We start from the raw sequence: 17,725 nt of genomic DNA, 5'->3' as shown, positions 1-17,725 counted from the left end.
TGGTTACAACAGTGAACAGTACGCTAATAAATACAGACTCTGCCCTCAGACCTATTACTGTTTTGGCTTTGGTTTTTTTTTTTTTAAGAAATTGAAGAGTGATATAAACTCTGTCCACAGCAGAGTTACCCTCTAAAATTCTATCCTATATTTTCCCAAGTGTTAAAATCACAAGATTCCTAAAACTGAGCTGGTACACATTTCTACTATGGACACTGGTTCAAGTGCTTCTTCCTCTCTGCCCAATATTCAGAGGATACAGGCTGAATAATACAGACAAAACCAGTTGTAAGTTGAAAAATCAAACTGGATTTTATTAAAATATACATAAATAACCCTTATTTTTCTTTATTTCATCAGTTTGGGGAAGTTAAGAGGAAATTAAGTGAGAGGTAATAGCACTGGTGTAGAGAAATGAAGGCCAAAAGGGAGTCAGTGAAACTGTATTCTAGCCCAGATCTGCCACCCAGCAGCCTGAGAAAGGCATTTAGTGTTGTGTCCTCGGCTGCATAATGAGGTGGTTGGAATATATGCTGTCTGGGGTCACCTGCAGCTCAAAAACTCTACTGTCCTAATTCTGCCCTAATTATTAGGAGCAAATGCTACAGTTATGTATTAACTACAGAGCAGGTGTTCACAATGAAAAGTAAATGACCACTGAACTCATAGGAATACTTTTAAGGAAGACAAGAAGAATACAGAAGTTTTCTGCTTTAAAAAAATGCATTGATGTTACTGTTTTATTCACACTAACTAGAATGTATACACCAAAAATGTGTATCATATGTGGCTTTCAAAAAATTCTATGTTCCATGAGAACTATGTAAACAGTGTAAAATGTTCCTACTGCATAACAAGAGAAAATCAGCATTCCCACGTAGTATTAGGAAAATATTTAGATAATTTGAAGTTACAGTAAAACAAAGTAAAATATCACAGAACAGTCTTTTCATGAAATAGAGTTATGGTCTAAAAGCCAATACAGTTCATACTTTCAAATACTTTGGTAGAAGTGAAATTAATACAAAGCAAAACAACCAAAATCCAAAACAATTCTACTGTGGTTCTCATATTGACTGGAACTCTAGCGATGAGGCAACTGCACAGCTACCTTAGATGACAAAATGGAAAAACTTCCCGTTTGCTCCCCACTGCTGGTGGCAATGAAGCTGGGAGAGCACCTCACAAGACTTCTGTGAAATGTGGAGCATCTCACTTCCTTCCACAGCTCTGCTCTCAGCAACAGCCTGGAAGGCTTCTTAAAGACCGCAGTTCAGCTTGGAACAGAAGTGATCTTGGTTACTTCCGCTAACAGATACAGATGACCCCGCATTAAAGCAGCTCAGAACTATAATTCACATTTAAAGTAGAACATAAGTTTTTAAAAACCTGTATTATTATAGTTTCTCAAGAAGTCCATAGACCATACTACATTAATAAAAAAAAAAGCAAGTTGAATAGCCCACTGACAATAGTTTTTTAAGAAACAGAAACAACCGTCTGCATGCTACAAATATTTCTTCATTGATATCACATATTACTTTGACAACTGCACAACTAAACTGATCTGAGGAGTTTTTAACTGCATCATTTTAATAATTTCTTTTTCTCATCTATACAGTCCAAATGTGGTACTGATTTATTTCATTGTCTTTCTGTTCTGTATGTTTTCTTTTAAATGAAGCCCTACATCTGAGAATTACAGCAGAGTAACTGTCGGTGAATCACATTTCTGTCATCCATCACAGGAGCAGACTGGGGATGTCCTCTGAGGATTTTCTCAGCAATGTAATTTATACTGCAACTTTCTGTAAAGACAAGAATGTCTTTAAAAGAAGAAAAAGAATCCTTGGTCAGCTTTACAAACTTATAGTAATAACACAATAACGCACTGTCGTTCCTTTCTGAAGTAAAAGAACAAACACACTGTCAAGTGCCGAACAAACACTGCAAACTGCCTCTGAAGAACAGCCTGCGAGCACAAGTCCTCAGACAGGCCTTCTGGAGGGATGAAAGGGCATCAGGGAGTGTTTGGTGAGATAAACTAGCTGATAACCTTCATAACAAAATGAGTATAGAAAATAAAAGACAAAATATAAAGTGAATTATCTGTTGGGTTAATCTGAGGCTTTTTAAAGAACAATCCTAAAAAGGGTTAAAGGGCAGAAAAAAATTATTCAGCAAAATTGTCTATGCTTGGGCTTCCCTGATGGCGCAGTGGTTGAGAATCTGCCTGCCAATGCAGGGGACACGGGTTCGAGCCCTGGTCTGGGAAGATCCCACATGCCGCGGAGCAACTAGGCCCATGAGCCACAATTGCTGAGCCTGCGCGTCTGGAGCCTGTGCTCCGCAACAAGAGAGGCCGCGATAGTGAGAGGCCCGCGCTCCGCGATGAAGAGTGGCCCCCACTTGCCGCAACCAGAGAAAGCCCTCGCACAGAAACAAAGACACACACAGCAATAAATAAATAAATAAATAAATAAATAAATAAATAAATAAATAAATAAATAAATAAAAATTAAAAAAGAAAAAGTCTATGCTTGAATGAACCAAGTATAGAAGGATTGTTAATATTTTAAATTAATTATTTTATAGTACCAGTGTAACATTGGGAACTAACTACTTGCCTAAATTTTACAACCACGTATACGAAGTAAAACAATTACAGTGAACAAATCATGTGTGAAATGAAAGGTTCTTGATTTTTCGTATCAGATGTATCACAATCCCAGGACTACTATTGTTTGGACTTTGTTTTGCTTTGTTTTGTGCAGAGAGAATGTCAGGGCAACTTAAATCATTTCAAAATTCATTTGGAATAATAGCCAAGAACATAGTATACCAAGAACTTGCACTGCCAGATATTAAAAACTTTCACTGATTCTAAGACAGCATCAATTGTAAGATGCAATATTGTTTTATGTACCATGCAAAGAAAAGATGTCCAGGGTATGAAATCTAAAAGGAGACAGAGACCCTCGCAAAAAGTGGGGATACCAAATGGCAACAGCCTCAATGAGGGGTAAAAAAAAAAAATAATAACAACGCTTCCTCCAGAAGAGAAGACAAAGAAGCCTGCATACCACTTCCTTGACAACAGGAAGAGGGGGAAATAATTCCTTGATATTTGCACTGGTACCTCCACCCCAACCTGCCTACAAATTTTGTGCTCTGAGTTCACACTACCAGCAAAGGCCAAGAAAATCTCAAGCAGAGAAATTAGCTTCAACAGATTCAGACTGGTAGTGCCCCCAAGTGACTAGCAGAAGAAAACTCAAACCCTCTCAGGGAGAACTCAACTTCCATTAAGGCAACAGCTGATTTTTAAGATGCATTCCATACTTAAAGATGCTAAAATGTGGAAAATACATAATATGAAATCAGATAAATCAGTTATTTATCTGGTAGGCAGATAAATAACTCAACAGAAGAGATGTCAGAAAGCCAAGAAAACAAATATTGGGCATATGATAAAAAAAATGTCAAACAACAGCACATGATAAAAACATAAAGCCAACGACAAAAGGGTACACTGTTCAATATATGGCACAGGCAAAAAAAATTAACTATTTAAGAAAAAAGTTAAATCCCTCTCTAAACCATATCCTTCTAACCTATAAAGTTAGATGAAAAAACAAAACCATATAAGAACTAAAAGAGAATAAATATAATTATCTAAGTAATAATTAATCTTAAAAGACTGGCCTATATATTTTTAAACATGCTCCCCACCCCACCCCTCAAGAATCCAAAGCATAAAAATAAAAGGCAAATGTCAAACTGGAAAAAAAATTTGCAATGACCAAAGGTCAATACTCTTAACTGTCATAATTATAAATCAACCAGAAACAGAAATACCCCACCCCACACTGCCAGAAAAATGCACAAAGGTCAAAAACTGGCAACTGGGACTTCCCTGGTGGCGCAGTGGTTAAGAATCCGCCTGCCAATGCAGGAGACACGGGTTCGAGCCCTGGTCCGGGAAGACCCCACATGCCGCGGAACAACTAAGCCCGTGTGCCACAACTACTGAGTCTGTGCTCTGGAGCCCGCGAGCCACAACTACTGAGCCTGTACGCCACAACTACTGAAGCCCACGTGCCTAGAGCCCGTGCTCCGCAACAAGAGAAGCCACCGCAATGAGAAGCCCGCGCACCGCAACGAAGAGTCGCCCCCGCTCACCGCAACTAGAGAAAGCCCCCGCGCAGCAACAAAGACCCAACGCAGCCAAAAATAAATATAAAATAGTAAATAAATTAAAAAAACAAAACAAAACCAAAAAAACCTGGCAACTCACAAAAGAAGAAATGGCCAATTAAATACATTAAACATGCTCAATTTCACTAGTAATAGAAATGCAAAATAAAACAATGATATAATTTCTAGCTATCAAATTAGCAAAACTTTAAAAAAAAACAGTAATACCCAGTGTGGGCAAAAGGGTGCAGCACTTATATGTATGGCACATATATGGATGGCCGCTATGAAACTTCAGCAACCTTCCTGAAATGCAACTTTACAACAAATACAGATCAAAAGCCTTTTAAAAATGTTGACTATCCTTAGATCTAACAATGCTACGTCTAGGAATTTATGTCAAGCAAACAGTCAGAGGTGTGCAGAAAGTATGTATAACTACATGTCAGAATTATTTATAACAGTGAAAAGTTGGAAAATCACCTAAATGTGCAACAGTGGTAGATAAATTAAGGATTTTAATAAATAGAACTATAAAATGAAATATAATGCAACTATTAAATATCCATGTATCTCTGAAGCACTGTTCATACTAGTAAAAGATTAGATAACCTATATGCCCATCAGTAAGGGATGGTTAAACAAATTACGGTGTAACAGTCAATGGAATACTACACAATTACTGAAAAGAATAAGGCGGCTCTTTTGTTCTGATATATATTCTTTCTGCCTGAGATGATCTTCCTCTCCCAGATATCCACCTAGCTCACTTGCTCAAATGACATTCTATCAGTGAGCATGTCCCTTGCCATTTTATATACAACAGCAACTTGTTCCCATCCCAAATGCACTCCCTCTCGCCCTTTTCCTGCTGCTCTATTTTTAACCATCCGGCACACTTCCATTGTTTATTTACGGTCTGTCCTCCCCCAGAGGAAAGAAGATCCTTGAGGGCAGAGACTGTTTGGTCCACTGCTGTGAACCCCGGGGCCTAGACACTAGTACCTGGCACTTAGTAAGTAAGGTGCTCAGCAAATGATGCATGGATGATGGGTGGATGGATGGATGGGTGGATGGATATGGGAAAATCTCAAAGATACAAACATAAGAAGCGTGTCTTATTTTGCTAGTATTTGTCTTTTAAAAAGGAAAAAAATCATGTATGTGTTAGCAGATGTCTGGAAGGATACACAAAACTTGGAACGCTGGTTGCCTCTGGGCAGGGACACTGGGGAAGAAGTGTAAGAGCGAGAGCCCTCTCTTCTGTCACTTCTAAAAGGTGAACCAGGGACTTCCCAGGTGTTCCAGTGGGTAAGACTCCACGCTCCCAATGCAGGGGGCACGGGTTCGATCCCTGGTGGGGAAACTAGATCCCACCTGCATGCCGCAACTAAGAGTCCGCATGCTGCAACTAAGACTCAGCGCAGCCTAAATAAATAAATAAATAAATAAATAAATAAATAAATATATTTTAAAAAAAAAGGAAAAGTCTCTTCCTAAAAAATAAATAAATAAAAGCTGAACCAACTGTATGTATAACCCACTCAGAAAAACAAATAAAAATGGTAAATACACACACCCATGTTGTAGGCTGAGGTGGAAAAACTATACAATATACTCGCAAGTGGAAAAAAACAGGCTACGAAATAGCAAATAATATGAAATACACCGATGAGGTGGATGGACCTAGAGACTGTCATACAGAGTGAAGTAAGTCAGAAAGAGAAAAACAAATACCATATGCTAACACATATATATGGAATCTAAAAAAAGAAAAATGGTTCTGAAGAACCTAGGGGCAGGACAGGAATAGAGAATGGACTTGAAGACACGGGGAGGGGGAAGGGTAAGCTGGGACGAAGTGAGAGAGTGGCATGGACATATGTACACTACCAAATGTAACACAGATAGCTAGTAGGAAGCAGCCGCATAGCACAGGGAGATCAGCTCCGTGCTCTGTGACCACCTAGAGGGGTGGGATAGGGAGCGTGGGAGGGAGATGCAAGAGGGAGGAGATATGGGGATATATGTATATGTATAGCTGATTCACTTTGTTATAAAGCAGAAACTAACACAACATTGTAAAGCAATTATACTCCAATAAAGATGTTAAAAAATATATATATATGAAAAAAAAAAAAAATATATATATATGAAATACACCGAGACTTAGAAAAAGCTTAGAAGGATTAACATCTAACACTTTCAGTTTGCGAGATTATAGGTGATTTCTGCTGCTGCTTTTCTACATTTTTCTAAAGTTTCTGTATGAGGCACTATCGTTTTATAATTTTTTAATGGTTTCTGAAGCACACAGAGCACTTGTTTAGCAGAGGGTCGCAGCGCCCAGATCCCATGGCACAGTGACTCCCTCCTCACTTTGCATCTCCCATCCCAACCTCTGGGTCACCCACTGGGAAACTCCTCACTCCTGTGATTCTCCGACCTCATCCTGCACTGACCTCTCGCTTTTTTCGGTCTCTATCACCTCCCTTAGCTCCCTTGTCTTTCTCCTCCTGTCTTAGTCACCTGGCAAAAGCCTAATCTAGTAAACCCAGTTATCTCTTACTGTGCACCTCAACCAAGTAGCAGCACATGGCCAGAGAAAAGTCATGCGATCGTGCTAACTGTACTCACTTCAAATTTATGACCAAAATATCGAATGGGCACTCAAGCCTGCAATGCAATCGCACCACACTCTGCTGGCAAACTCCCGTTCCCCACACTCTGAGGTGAGTGTTCTTCTGCTCCCCTCTCTCCTCCCGTCTCCCACAGCCCTTGACCGAGACCTTACTCTCACACACTTAGGACAGGAGGCCAGAGAACGCCGGGCTACCCACCACCACCGTTACCCACTACCCATACTGTGCCCTCACTCTCGGCCTTCCTCCGGTCCCACGGAGGAGGCAGCCCTGCTCCTTTTCTAAGACAAAACGCTTCGATTTGCCCCGGCCCTTTCCCCCACTGACTTTTCAAGTACTTCCTCCAATAACATCCCCTTTAGCTCTTGCATCATCAACTTCTCCCTCAATACTGGATCACTGTCGTTAGCAAACAAACGCACCTGAATATCATAAAATGTCCCTGTCTTATTTCTGTTAAGCTTCACAGCAAAACTCGTTCCTCTGATCCCTTACCTCTCCTCAGCCCACTGAACCTCTGCCATGATCTTAAAACAGCTTTGCTCAAGGTCACCAACGATGCCCTATGTCCTCTTCAAGCCAGTGGCCAATTCTTGGTCCTCCTCTTACTTGACCCCTCAGTGGCATTTCACATGGCTGACTGCCCTCTCCTTGAAACAATCGTCTCTCAGCTTCCCTGAGACCACAAGCCCCTGGATTTTCTTTCACTTCACAGACTTCTCTCTTCTCCACTGACACAATCCTAGGTGACCTCATCCAGTGTCTGGTTTCAGATGGCCAAGTATGTGCTGATGATTCTAAGGTTATTATTATCTTCAGACTAACATCATCAACTACCAACTCTCCATCCCCACAACCCCCAAAACCCTGCTCCCCCCACAAGCCTTCCCAGGAAAAGGTACCAGCAACCACTCAGTTGCTCACATCAAAATCCTAAGGGCCATCCTTAACTCTTCTTTCCCGCACTCCCCAGAGTGAACTCATCTGTAAGTCCCGGACATCGCTACCCCCGCACTAGGCCTGAGTTCAGTCACCTTTCGCCATCCCTATCACTACAACCCTAGTCGGAGTCACCACCAGCCTCTTCACTGTTGTCCCTCCATCCCTGCCCAACAGTCCACCCTCCACGCAGCACCAAAAGCAATCTTTCTAAAGTATAAACCAAATTATGTCACTCCTCTTCTTAAAAACGCCCAATGTTTCCATTACGCTTAGAATAAAACGTAAACGTCCTACCAGATCCCTCGTAGTCAGGCCCACCTACCTCTCTCCTCTTCTCCCCTCTAGCTACACGGGTCTGCTTTCTGTCCCTCAAACACAACACATCGGCTCCCATCTCATGGCCCTGGCAACTGCTCTTCTTTCTGCCTGGACTGTTCTCCCCGTATCTCCAGGTGTCCACCTCCTTCTCATCATTCAAATTTCAACTCACATATCATCAGCTTGGCAAGGCCTTCCCTGGAAGCACCCCCAGTCACTCTCAACCTCTTCCTATTTTGTCTTTTCCACAGAACCTATCAATAGCTGACATTTACTTGTGAATTAGAGTACAGGCTTACTGTAATCTCCTCCCCGCAGAAGACAATTTCCTTAAAGGTGAGAATGCAACCTCATTTAGCACTTATCCCCAGGATGAAAACTGGCGTCTGGCACATAGTCGGTGCTGAATAAATATCTGTCAACCAACTGAATGACTATTTCATAATCGAAAATCTGGACTGTCAAGGTAACCCTTGACATTACATTTAGTTTATTTTAATATTATAATATCAGAAATGCTAAGAACTGATAAAACTGTATCAAAAGTCTGATTACAAAATGGCCTTTTATACCTCTTACCTACTCTGTTAAGGTTTTCTAATACACATGAGGAAATGACCTAAATGTCCATGAACAGGAAGCTGGCTAAATATGATGGGGCATAGCCATACAATGGATTCCTATGTAGCCATTAAAGAGAACGAAAAAGATCTACACAAGTTACTATGCAAGCTGTATGGCTGATCAACAACATCAAGTTGCAGAACAATATAGTCAATGAGAGCCCTCTGTTTTGACATGAACACATATTTGATTGGACATGCACAGGAAAATTTCTCTAAGAAAATCCTACTAAAAGTGGTTACCTCTCCAAAATAAGAAGGTGAAGACTGAACTTATCATTTATGATTAAAAAACCAAGAAGTGCCAGGAACTACTTTTGATTTCAGCAATCGAGAGCTCACCACTTTGCATTTCACTCTTTCAAAGGCTATAAAAGTTCTAACATTTAAAAAACACATTACCTATTTTTTAAAGTGATGTATAATCTAGTGAGGAAAAACTGGCGTCAGGTGTCTCAGGAGACCAGTCAGGTTACAGAGTGTGGCCAACTTGCAGGTTGGTTTATGCATTACAGGTTTAACCCCCTTCTCTATTCCTTCCCTCGATAATGACTGGGAATGTTTAAAATAAAACCTTTACAACCTTTCAAGCAGTTTGGGGTTCAGCGGGGACATGGGACATGTGACACAGGCTTAGTCAACAGGCGTGAGTAAATTTTTACAGATGCTTCTGTTTTCCTAATTAAGATAGATAAGATATAACTAATACTACCCTTTCTCACCTTCTTCATGCCCTGAACACAGATGTGATATCTAGAACTATGGGAGCTATCTAATAACTACAAGGCAACAGGAGCCAACAGGCAGGTGAAAAGATGCAAACGATCTAGTGACATCATTCAATAGATGAACCCTTCCTGTTATATAAGAAAAAGAAACCTCTATTTTTTTAAGGTATTGTGAGTTTGGTTCCTTAATGTCTCTATTCTGAAGAAAGAAAAAGAAAGAAAGAAAGAAAGAAAGAAAGGAAGGAAGGGAGGGAGGGAGGGAGGGAGGGAGGGAGGGAGGAAGGAAAGAAAGAAAAGAAAAGAAAAGAAAAGAAAAGAAAAGAAAAGAAAAGAAAAGAAAAGAAAGAAAAAGAAAGAAAGAAAGAAAAACACTTAGAGGAAACAGAAAAAAGAAAAATTTATAGTCAACATCAACTCCATAAAAGAGGCTTCAGAATGAAACATTCAGAATTTATACGCACAATAAAGATAAACTCACACGGTGAAGCTGAAGTCCAATCAATGCTGGGGCTGTTCTGGACTAATGCTCATTGTTCGATAAATTTCTTTAAGTAATAACAGGGCAGTATCTTCAGATTCCCTATTAAAAAGAAAAGCACATTTACTTAAGAGATAATTAGAAATTAACCTCTAGGACTTACCTGGTGGTGCAGTGGTTAAGAATCCGCTGCCAATTCAGGGAACACAGGTTTGAGCCCTGGTCCGGGAAGATCCCACAGGCTGTGGAGCAACTCAGCCCGTGCACCACAACTACTGAGCCTGCGCTCTAGAGCCCGCGAGCCACAACTACTGGGGCCGCGTGCCACAACTACTGAAGCCCGCGTGCCTAGAGCCTGTGCTCTGCAACAAGAGAAGCCACCACAATGAGAAGCCCACGCACCCCAACGAAGAGCAGCCCCTGCTCTCCGCAGCTAGAGAAAGCCCGCACGCAGCAATGAAGATGCAGCCAAAAATAAACTAATTAATTAAAAAAAAAAAAGAAATTAACCTCTATGCATAAAGGTGGAGAATGCAGCTTTGGTTCTATTCAATTCTACCTAAGAAGGGCAAATGAAAATAAAGTAGTGTAATCTCAGAGCTGTCCTTAAAAACTGGATGAATACCAATCAGCTCCAAAATAGCTGTGCTGCAGTTCTCCTTGGTGACGGAGGATACACAAAAGGATGGCTTTCAAAGTCCCTACCATTCCCATTCTGTGAAAGGCATCCCTGCAAAAACAGTGGGCAAGTACCAAAGGCCTTTGGTCAAAGGCAGATGACATGCTGCCATCTTGTGGATAACTAAACTAAAGGGAGAAAATACTGATTTTGAATACATGGGCATTCAAATTGCAAATGGTAAATCAGCAAGAACCTCACTAAAACTGCTGTATGTGCTGCAACGTAAAGGCCACATGAATGTTATCAAAGATGAAAATACTTACCAATAGCATAAGTGACTCTGAAGAGCGAAAAGGTATTCATTAAAACTCTCTATTGGCTTTTCTTGAAGAACATAGTCAATTCGGCGGCCTCCGTTTAACGTTCCAACCTTCCCTAAGTAGTCCTCATCCTTGGAAAAATCTGGACTTTCAACAGTCTTTTCTGCTAGAATTTAAACCATTTCAATATCAAAGTCAATCACTTAATCATTATCCTTTGACTTTAGCTGACCTTCTGGGCTCAAGAGAATATTGCTTGACACACGTAGCAACCTGGGGAACTACCGGGCTCACTTCCCATTCCTCCAAAGAGCCAGGGGAAGAGGGGCTGGTTCCCCAAGAGAGAGGAGAAAGAGCCAACGAGCCGACAGAAGTTTTGAAGAAAAGGGGTGACAGAGCGTTGTAGAAAGAAAGGAAATAGAATTAGAATCTGAAAGAATCAAAAACATCACGGCACAATGACCTGACATTACGTGTACAGTCTACAACGACACAGTACAGTCAGACACAGTACCAGGAGAACATTTCTCACAGGGGGTCATTCAGATGCCTGAATACTAACTTAGTTCTCAACTCTGACATTCCACTCTGGCCTTATCAATCTCAACAAAATTTTAAGCCTGCAGAGTAAAAAGTTCAGCAACTATGAGCCCAAAACCTAGTAAAAAAAAAAAAGGGTGACAGGCATTTTGAAGTACAGTTTATCCTAACTGAATTTCCTTTATAGGAAGAGCCTCTACATTTCAACAAAAAAGACTACAATGGAAAACCATCATCAAATAATTTATGTGTGCTATGTTCACAAATAATATTTGTACTGGAAAATGCCTCAAAAGTCAAATTTACCTTCAACTACTTGCTTTTCTTCTTCTTCTTTGATTTGATTGGCTACCTTCTCCAATTCTTCTTGCAGCTGAGTTGAAGAGGTATGAGCACGGGCAAACTCATTTAATGTCTGCCAAGCACTTTTCAGAGAGCTAATGAAACCCTGCTTCAAATCAGATCCCATACGAGAGAGACTTTCTTTCAACTCTAAAGAGATTAAGATGACATATCAAGTTATTAGTTACTGGGTTAAATTCTGCACCACAAAAATTAAAACAAAAGTTATACTATTCTCAGACAGAATAACACCTCTTACTCTTCTCTTAAATGTCAAATATATGGAGTTTCTCAGCCAAGAACTTCCAACGTGTTAAAATGTTTTGAGGAGTCTTATTCTGTCATTTTTTTTTAACAACTAAACTTGATCCAGCCTAAACTTATACATTTCCTCTCTCCAAAAAAAAAGGAGTTCAAATACCATAAAAAAGTAATAAGCACATTTATATGCTTTTTTTTTTTTACTGTAAGTTAAAAAATGGGCCCACAAGATTAAAAAGATGGTTGTTTTTCTAATACGTATTGGTGAAATGGTTTTGAGAATTTGAGATTCTGATATAACCACAATTTAAACTTCTAATTTAAAAATGAAGAAACTCCTGCCCCTTCACCTTTTCTGCTTTTGTCTAATAAAAAATATATGAATTCATAGTCTTAGAGTATCAAATTTCTCATCTAACTTCAAAAGAGTTAATTGTGTTTATAAAGCATGGTGCAACGTTAAAAAAAAAGAAAAATATTTTAAATAAGAGGGCATGATCACTGTTCCTTCTTTTAAACCTATGGATAAGAAGTACTATACACCATTAGTAGACATAAAAGAAACCTAAACCCTACCTGGAATTATTATCAATCCATTTTGTTTAATGAATTTTTTTAATAGGAAAAGTCTGTTTAGTTAGCAAGGAAAAAACAGCTCGCTTGACTTATCATCAAATTTTAATTTCTTGATGGTTTGGTCATTAGTTCAAAAGTTACTTTGCTTCCCAATTCCAAAACCTATAACCAAATTCTATCAAAATCTATGCACCTCATCACTTTATTACCAACTTTCCCCATTCCTTATTATGTCAACAATTAGAATGTTATCAAGGAGAAATCATTAAGGAGAAGGAACTCATTCATAACTTTACAGCTCCTGCAAATAATTAGTAAACATGTTCTGAACAATGTAGGCATTTAAATAAATAAGAACTTAGTGTTAAAATTTTCATAACTCATTACAAATGAGAGGAAGGACACAATTCATTACAAATGACAGATTACAAAATGACAGGAAGGAAACAAGTTTTTATAGTATTTGCTTTTTACCTAAATGAAGTCTTTTTCTGCCTTTGTGATGTGGAATGAGAACTGCTTTTAGGTCCAAATCTGGTACAATCATAGGTTCTAATCTATATGCCACTGGATCAAGCTATAAATAGAAGAATTAGAAATCTATGAAAAGCTGTTTTGAGTTACATATCTTAGTTGAGTGAGAAAACAGGTATCTGGCAAACCAGAGATTTTGATTTTCTTTTCACACCTTATTCAAATACTGGTAATTATAAGAAGACTTTCAAGTTTGTGGGTAAAATTACCTGGCAAGCAAAGCAAGAAAACTATTTCCTTGAACAAAGGCTTTTTGGTAGAAAAGTTTAACGGAAAGTATCAGACTGTATTTTTTAGGTCAGAGAGCTGAGTTGTACAAAATCAAAATCAGTATAATTCCTAAGAAATAAGAATCTGAGAATCTATTAGGATAAAGAGGACTGGTGCTTCGTCTTCTTCAAAATAGAAGTAAATGGGGCTTCCCTGGTGGCGCAATGGTTGAGAATCTGCCTGCCAATGCAGGCGACACGGGTTCGAGCCCTGGTCTGGGAAGATCCCACATGCCGCGGAGCGACTGGGCCCGTGAGCCACAACTACTGAGCCTGCGCGTCTGGAGCCTGTGCTCCGCAACAAGAGAGGCCGCGACAGTGAGAGGCCCGCGCACCGCGATGAAGAGTGCCCCCCGCTTGTCACAACTAGAGAAAGCCCTCGCACAGAAACGAAGACCCAACACACCCAAAAAATAAATAAATAAATAAATAAAGTTACATCTGTTTAAAAAAAAAAAAATAGAAGTAAATGCAGTTCACTCACTGGATGATAAATATTGAAGAACGCTTTGCAGGTAGGAAGCCTGTAGTTCTCATCTATCCTATCCACTCCTCGAATAGTGAGAAACATACCAATTGGAGATCCCAAGGCAAAGAAAATCTCTGGTTCAAAGTCTAAGGAGTTGTAAACAACAGAGACCTAGAAAGGATCAGAAAACAATGAAAGATGGTCATTCCAATGTCATGTAATGCAAAATTCAAAAGTTCAAACTGGAAGTGCACTTAATTAAAAGCATCCCAATACAGATGACGACGTCCCTCCAGGTGTGGCTTACAGTGCTGACAACCACTGCCACGGACGCTGCTGCTAGCTGAAAGGGACCAAAACATGTCCTTTTGAAATCTTTACATACTAATACATTCTCTGACTATACTTTTACTTACTGTATACAGAAGTAAGTAAAAAGTAAGTAAAAAGCATAAAATATATAGTATACGGAAGTATTAGATTTATTTTAGTTATAAACGTGGTCAAAACTACAGACTCTAGAATCAAACGGCCTGGGTTTGAATCCTGACTCCACTCCTCACTGTGTGACTGACCTTGGGCAAGTTTCTTAACCTCTCTTGCCTCCACCTCAGTTTCCTCATCTATAAAATGGGCATCATAACAATGCCAAACTCATAATGTGGTTGAAAAATAACCTAATCCACATAAAGTGCTTAGCATATTTTAAGCATCCAATGACTGTTACTTCTATTGTAACTACCATCCTCATTCATTAGGCATGTTTCTTTCCATTAGAAATGGGATTTATCCCAAAAGAGCTCTTGTTTGGGGGAAACCTCTCAGTTCACTGGGAACTGCCTAGAGTGAGAGAAAGCACCCACATTCGGACAGCACTCTGTAATTTACAAAGCTCTTTTGTTTGCTGCTCAGTGACAGAATGAGTCTTCATCATTTTAGTACCCTGAGAATGAAGAACAATGAATGGCATAATCCAAGTGCGTGACAGAGGTCCACTGAGAGCGAAGGGCGTGGCAGGAACCCTCGTGCCCGCTTATCAGACGAAGACAGTGAAGCCCAAATAGGTGATGTCACTTACCCAGGAGCACACAGTGAGTGGCACAATGAGGATTTCTAACTCCAAAACCAATGCTCTTTCTACTAACTAGGCTGCCCTTCTAACAAAGTCTAGACTTCACATCCCTTTGTTTGCCCTTGTATTTGCAAATTCAATAGTTTCTGCTACTGCAGAGGGCCACAAAATACTCTCAAGATTATGTATCTTTCCCCAGTTCCAGAAAAAAAAAAAGAGAAGAAGAAAAAACAAAGTTAAAAAAAATTATAAACTGGAAAAAATATTTACATCAAGGGGCCAATATCCTTAATATATAAATTCTTAACTATCAGTAAGCGAAAAGCAACCCAATAGAAAAATAGGTGAACCAGCACCTCACACACACACAAAAAAGCCTAAAAAATAGGTGATAAAACATCTAACCTCTCTAATGCTCAAAGAAATACAGTGAGATACAGTTATCAAAGATACAAATGAAATACTAAAAAAAAAATTAAAATCTATTTTCATGTAAAAAATTATTTCTTTAGAAGAAGTTACACAAGTAAGAATACTACATATTTTTAAAGGAGAATGATAATATCAGTACTAGTGAGGGAGAGGAGAAAGAGGCAGTCTTATAAACTGCCAGTCGGAGTACAAACTGGCACAACCTTTCCAGGGGCAAGTAGCAATAAATATTAACATTCTCATGTGCACGTCCTTTGGCCCAGCTATAAATACTTCCAGTTATTTAACTGAAAGAAAGAATAAAAAATGTACACAGAAAATTGGTTTAAAACTGTTTATCACTGGATTGCTTAAAAGAATGAAAAACTGCCTACATGTCCAACATTATGGGTTGAATGTGTTCCCTCCAAAAGAGAAATGTACCAGTACCTCAGACCTTACTTGGAAATAGGGTCTTTACAGCATTACAGTGGGCCCTAAATGAATATGACTGGTGTTATTATAAAAAGGAGAAATTTGGACACAGAGACAGGCATGCACAGGAAAGATGATGTGAAGGCAAAGGGAGTCTGCCATGTGAAGACAGAGGATTGGAGTGATGCACACAGAAGCCAAAGGACGCTAACAACTGCCGTTAAACCAACAGAAGCTAGAAAGAGGCAAGGAAGGATGCCTCTATAGGTTTCAGAGGGAGAAGGCCCTGCTGACACCTCAGTCGTGGAACTGTGAGACAATAAGTTTCTGGTGTTTAAGACCACCCAGTCTGTGATACTTCGTTATGGCAGCCTATTATAAAATAAGCTTTGTGTTAGATGATTTTGCCCAACTATAGACTAATGTTAAGTGTTCTGAGCACGTTTAAGGTAGGTGAGGTTAAGCTATGATGTTGGGTAGGTTAGGTATATTAAATGCATTTTTGACTTTGGATATTTTCAATTTACAATAGGTTTATCAGGACATAACCCCATCGTTAAGTCAAGGAAGATATGTATAATGTTCTAGTATTTCCCATTTTTGTTAAAATATATATGTAAATACATGCTCAAATAAAAGCCTAGAAGGCCTTGTTCAAACTGCTAATGGTGATGAGTCAACTACTAATCACAGTAGTCACAGACAACTACTGAGTCTGTGCTCTAGGGCCCGTGTGCCACAACTACTGAAGCCCGTGTGCCTAGAGCCTGTGCTCTGCAACAACAGAAGCCACCGCAATGAGAAGCCTGCGCACTGCAACGAAGAGTAGCTCCCGGTCGCCACAACTAGAGAAAACCCACGCGCAGCAACGAAGACCCAACGCAGCTTAAATTAAATAGATAGATAGATGGATAAATAAATAAATAAATAAATGCAAATTTTATGAATGAGTTAGGCTTAAAAGCTTGAACAGGCTATAGCAAACATCCAATAACATTTCCTGCCTTCTTTAAATCAGTCATGAACTCACTTAAGAGAATGGAACCATATAAACGACTATAAATATACTGAAAGTAATATTGTCTAAAAAGATTTTAATACTTTTAAGCCATTGAGAAACAATATATCATTAAATGCAGCATTATCAACTACTTGGTAGGTTTTTACAGGAATATTTCCCCCAGGGTAGAATTATGAGTAATAAAAAACATAAGTTGAGGGAATGCAGCAAGCACCTCTCACAGAAGTTTAAGTATATTTTGCAAATAATTTTCTAACTATCAACACTTCTGTTGCTAGTGGCTGAGACACTAATGCTATAAAATTATGAGGGGTGAAAAAAATTGAATAAGGACAATTTCAAACTGAGGGACATTCAGTCCCTCATTTCGAACATTATGAAAGAAGCATACAATTTTTATTAAGAGAAAATCAGTTTTCTCCCCCCGACCAAAAAAAAACTGTTGAATAAATATTTAAAGAATCTAAAGCTAACCCAAATAATACAGATATGTGATTCCAACATGAAATACATGGCCCAAGTCAATATGTTAACTTACCTGTCCAGTGCCAACTTCAAAAGACTCATAATCAACGTGCACAGAAGAAACGTAAACTCCGAGTGGGAGTTTCCTCTTGGACTCAGATTCTGAGGGAGAAGAAGCCATTTCTTTAGCTTTCTGAGCACTTTCCTCTTGTCCTTTTGTCGAAGCAGCCATCACTGCCTTCTTTTCTGATGCTTTTTTCTGTTCCTGTGAAATACCAAATTTTCATAATAGAACTGAGGGAAAAAAAGTTATCAGCTATCACTATGAAATATCTATATCAATATTAAGGAATGATTAGTTATTTCTTAGGCATAATAATGGTACTGTGGTTATTAGGGAAATGTCCTTTTAGAGATACATACTAAATATTTAAGGAAAAAAATACCATGATGTCTATAA

General features: G+C 39.2%; 1 protein-coding gene across 3 annotated transcripts in view; it reads right to left on the bottom strand.

Moving 5' to 3' along the window:
• Positions 1-286: 286 nt before the first annotated feature.
• Positions 287-17,725, bottom strand: part of SEC23IP (SEC23 interacting protein) — a 44,437-nt gene continuing 26,998 nt past the window's right edge. The window contains exons 13-19 of one of the 3 annotated variants that reach the window (XM_068548670.1): positions 17,339-17,530; positions 13,877-14,032; positions 13,064-13,166; positions 11,717-11,902; positions 10,874-11,036; positions 9,929-10,030; positions 287-1,826 (exon numbers count right to left, since the gene is read on the bottom strand). In XM_068548670.1, coding sequence (XP_068404771.1) covers positions 9,949-10,030; positions 10,874-11,036; positions 11,717-11,902; positions 13,064-13,166; positions 13,877-14,032; positions 17,339-17,530 — 882 coding nt within the window. In that variant the 3' untranslated portion in view covers positions 287-1,826; positions 9,929-9,948. The remainder of the gene's footprint in view (positions 1,827-9,928; positions 10,031-10,873; positions 11,037-11,716; positions 11,903-13,063; positions 13,167-13,876; positions 14,033-17,338; positions 17,531-17,725) is intronic. The other 2 variants (XM_068548669.1, XM_068548671.1) reach the window with 2 other exon arrangements.

Source organism: Eschrichtius robustus, chromosome 7, assembly GCF_028021215.1.
Source record: "Eschrichtius robustus isolate mEscRob2 chromosome 7, mEscRob2.pri, whole genome shotgun sequence".
Classification (NCBI taxonomy): Eukaryota; Metazoa; Chordata; class Mammalia; order Artiodactyla; family Eschrichtiidae; genus Eschrichtius; species Eschrichtius robustus.
The sequence above is the reverse complement of the archived record's forward strand: the minus strand, read 5'-3'. Positions and strand labels throughout refer to the sequence as shown.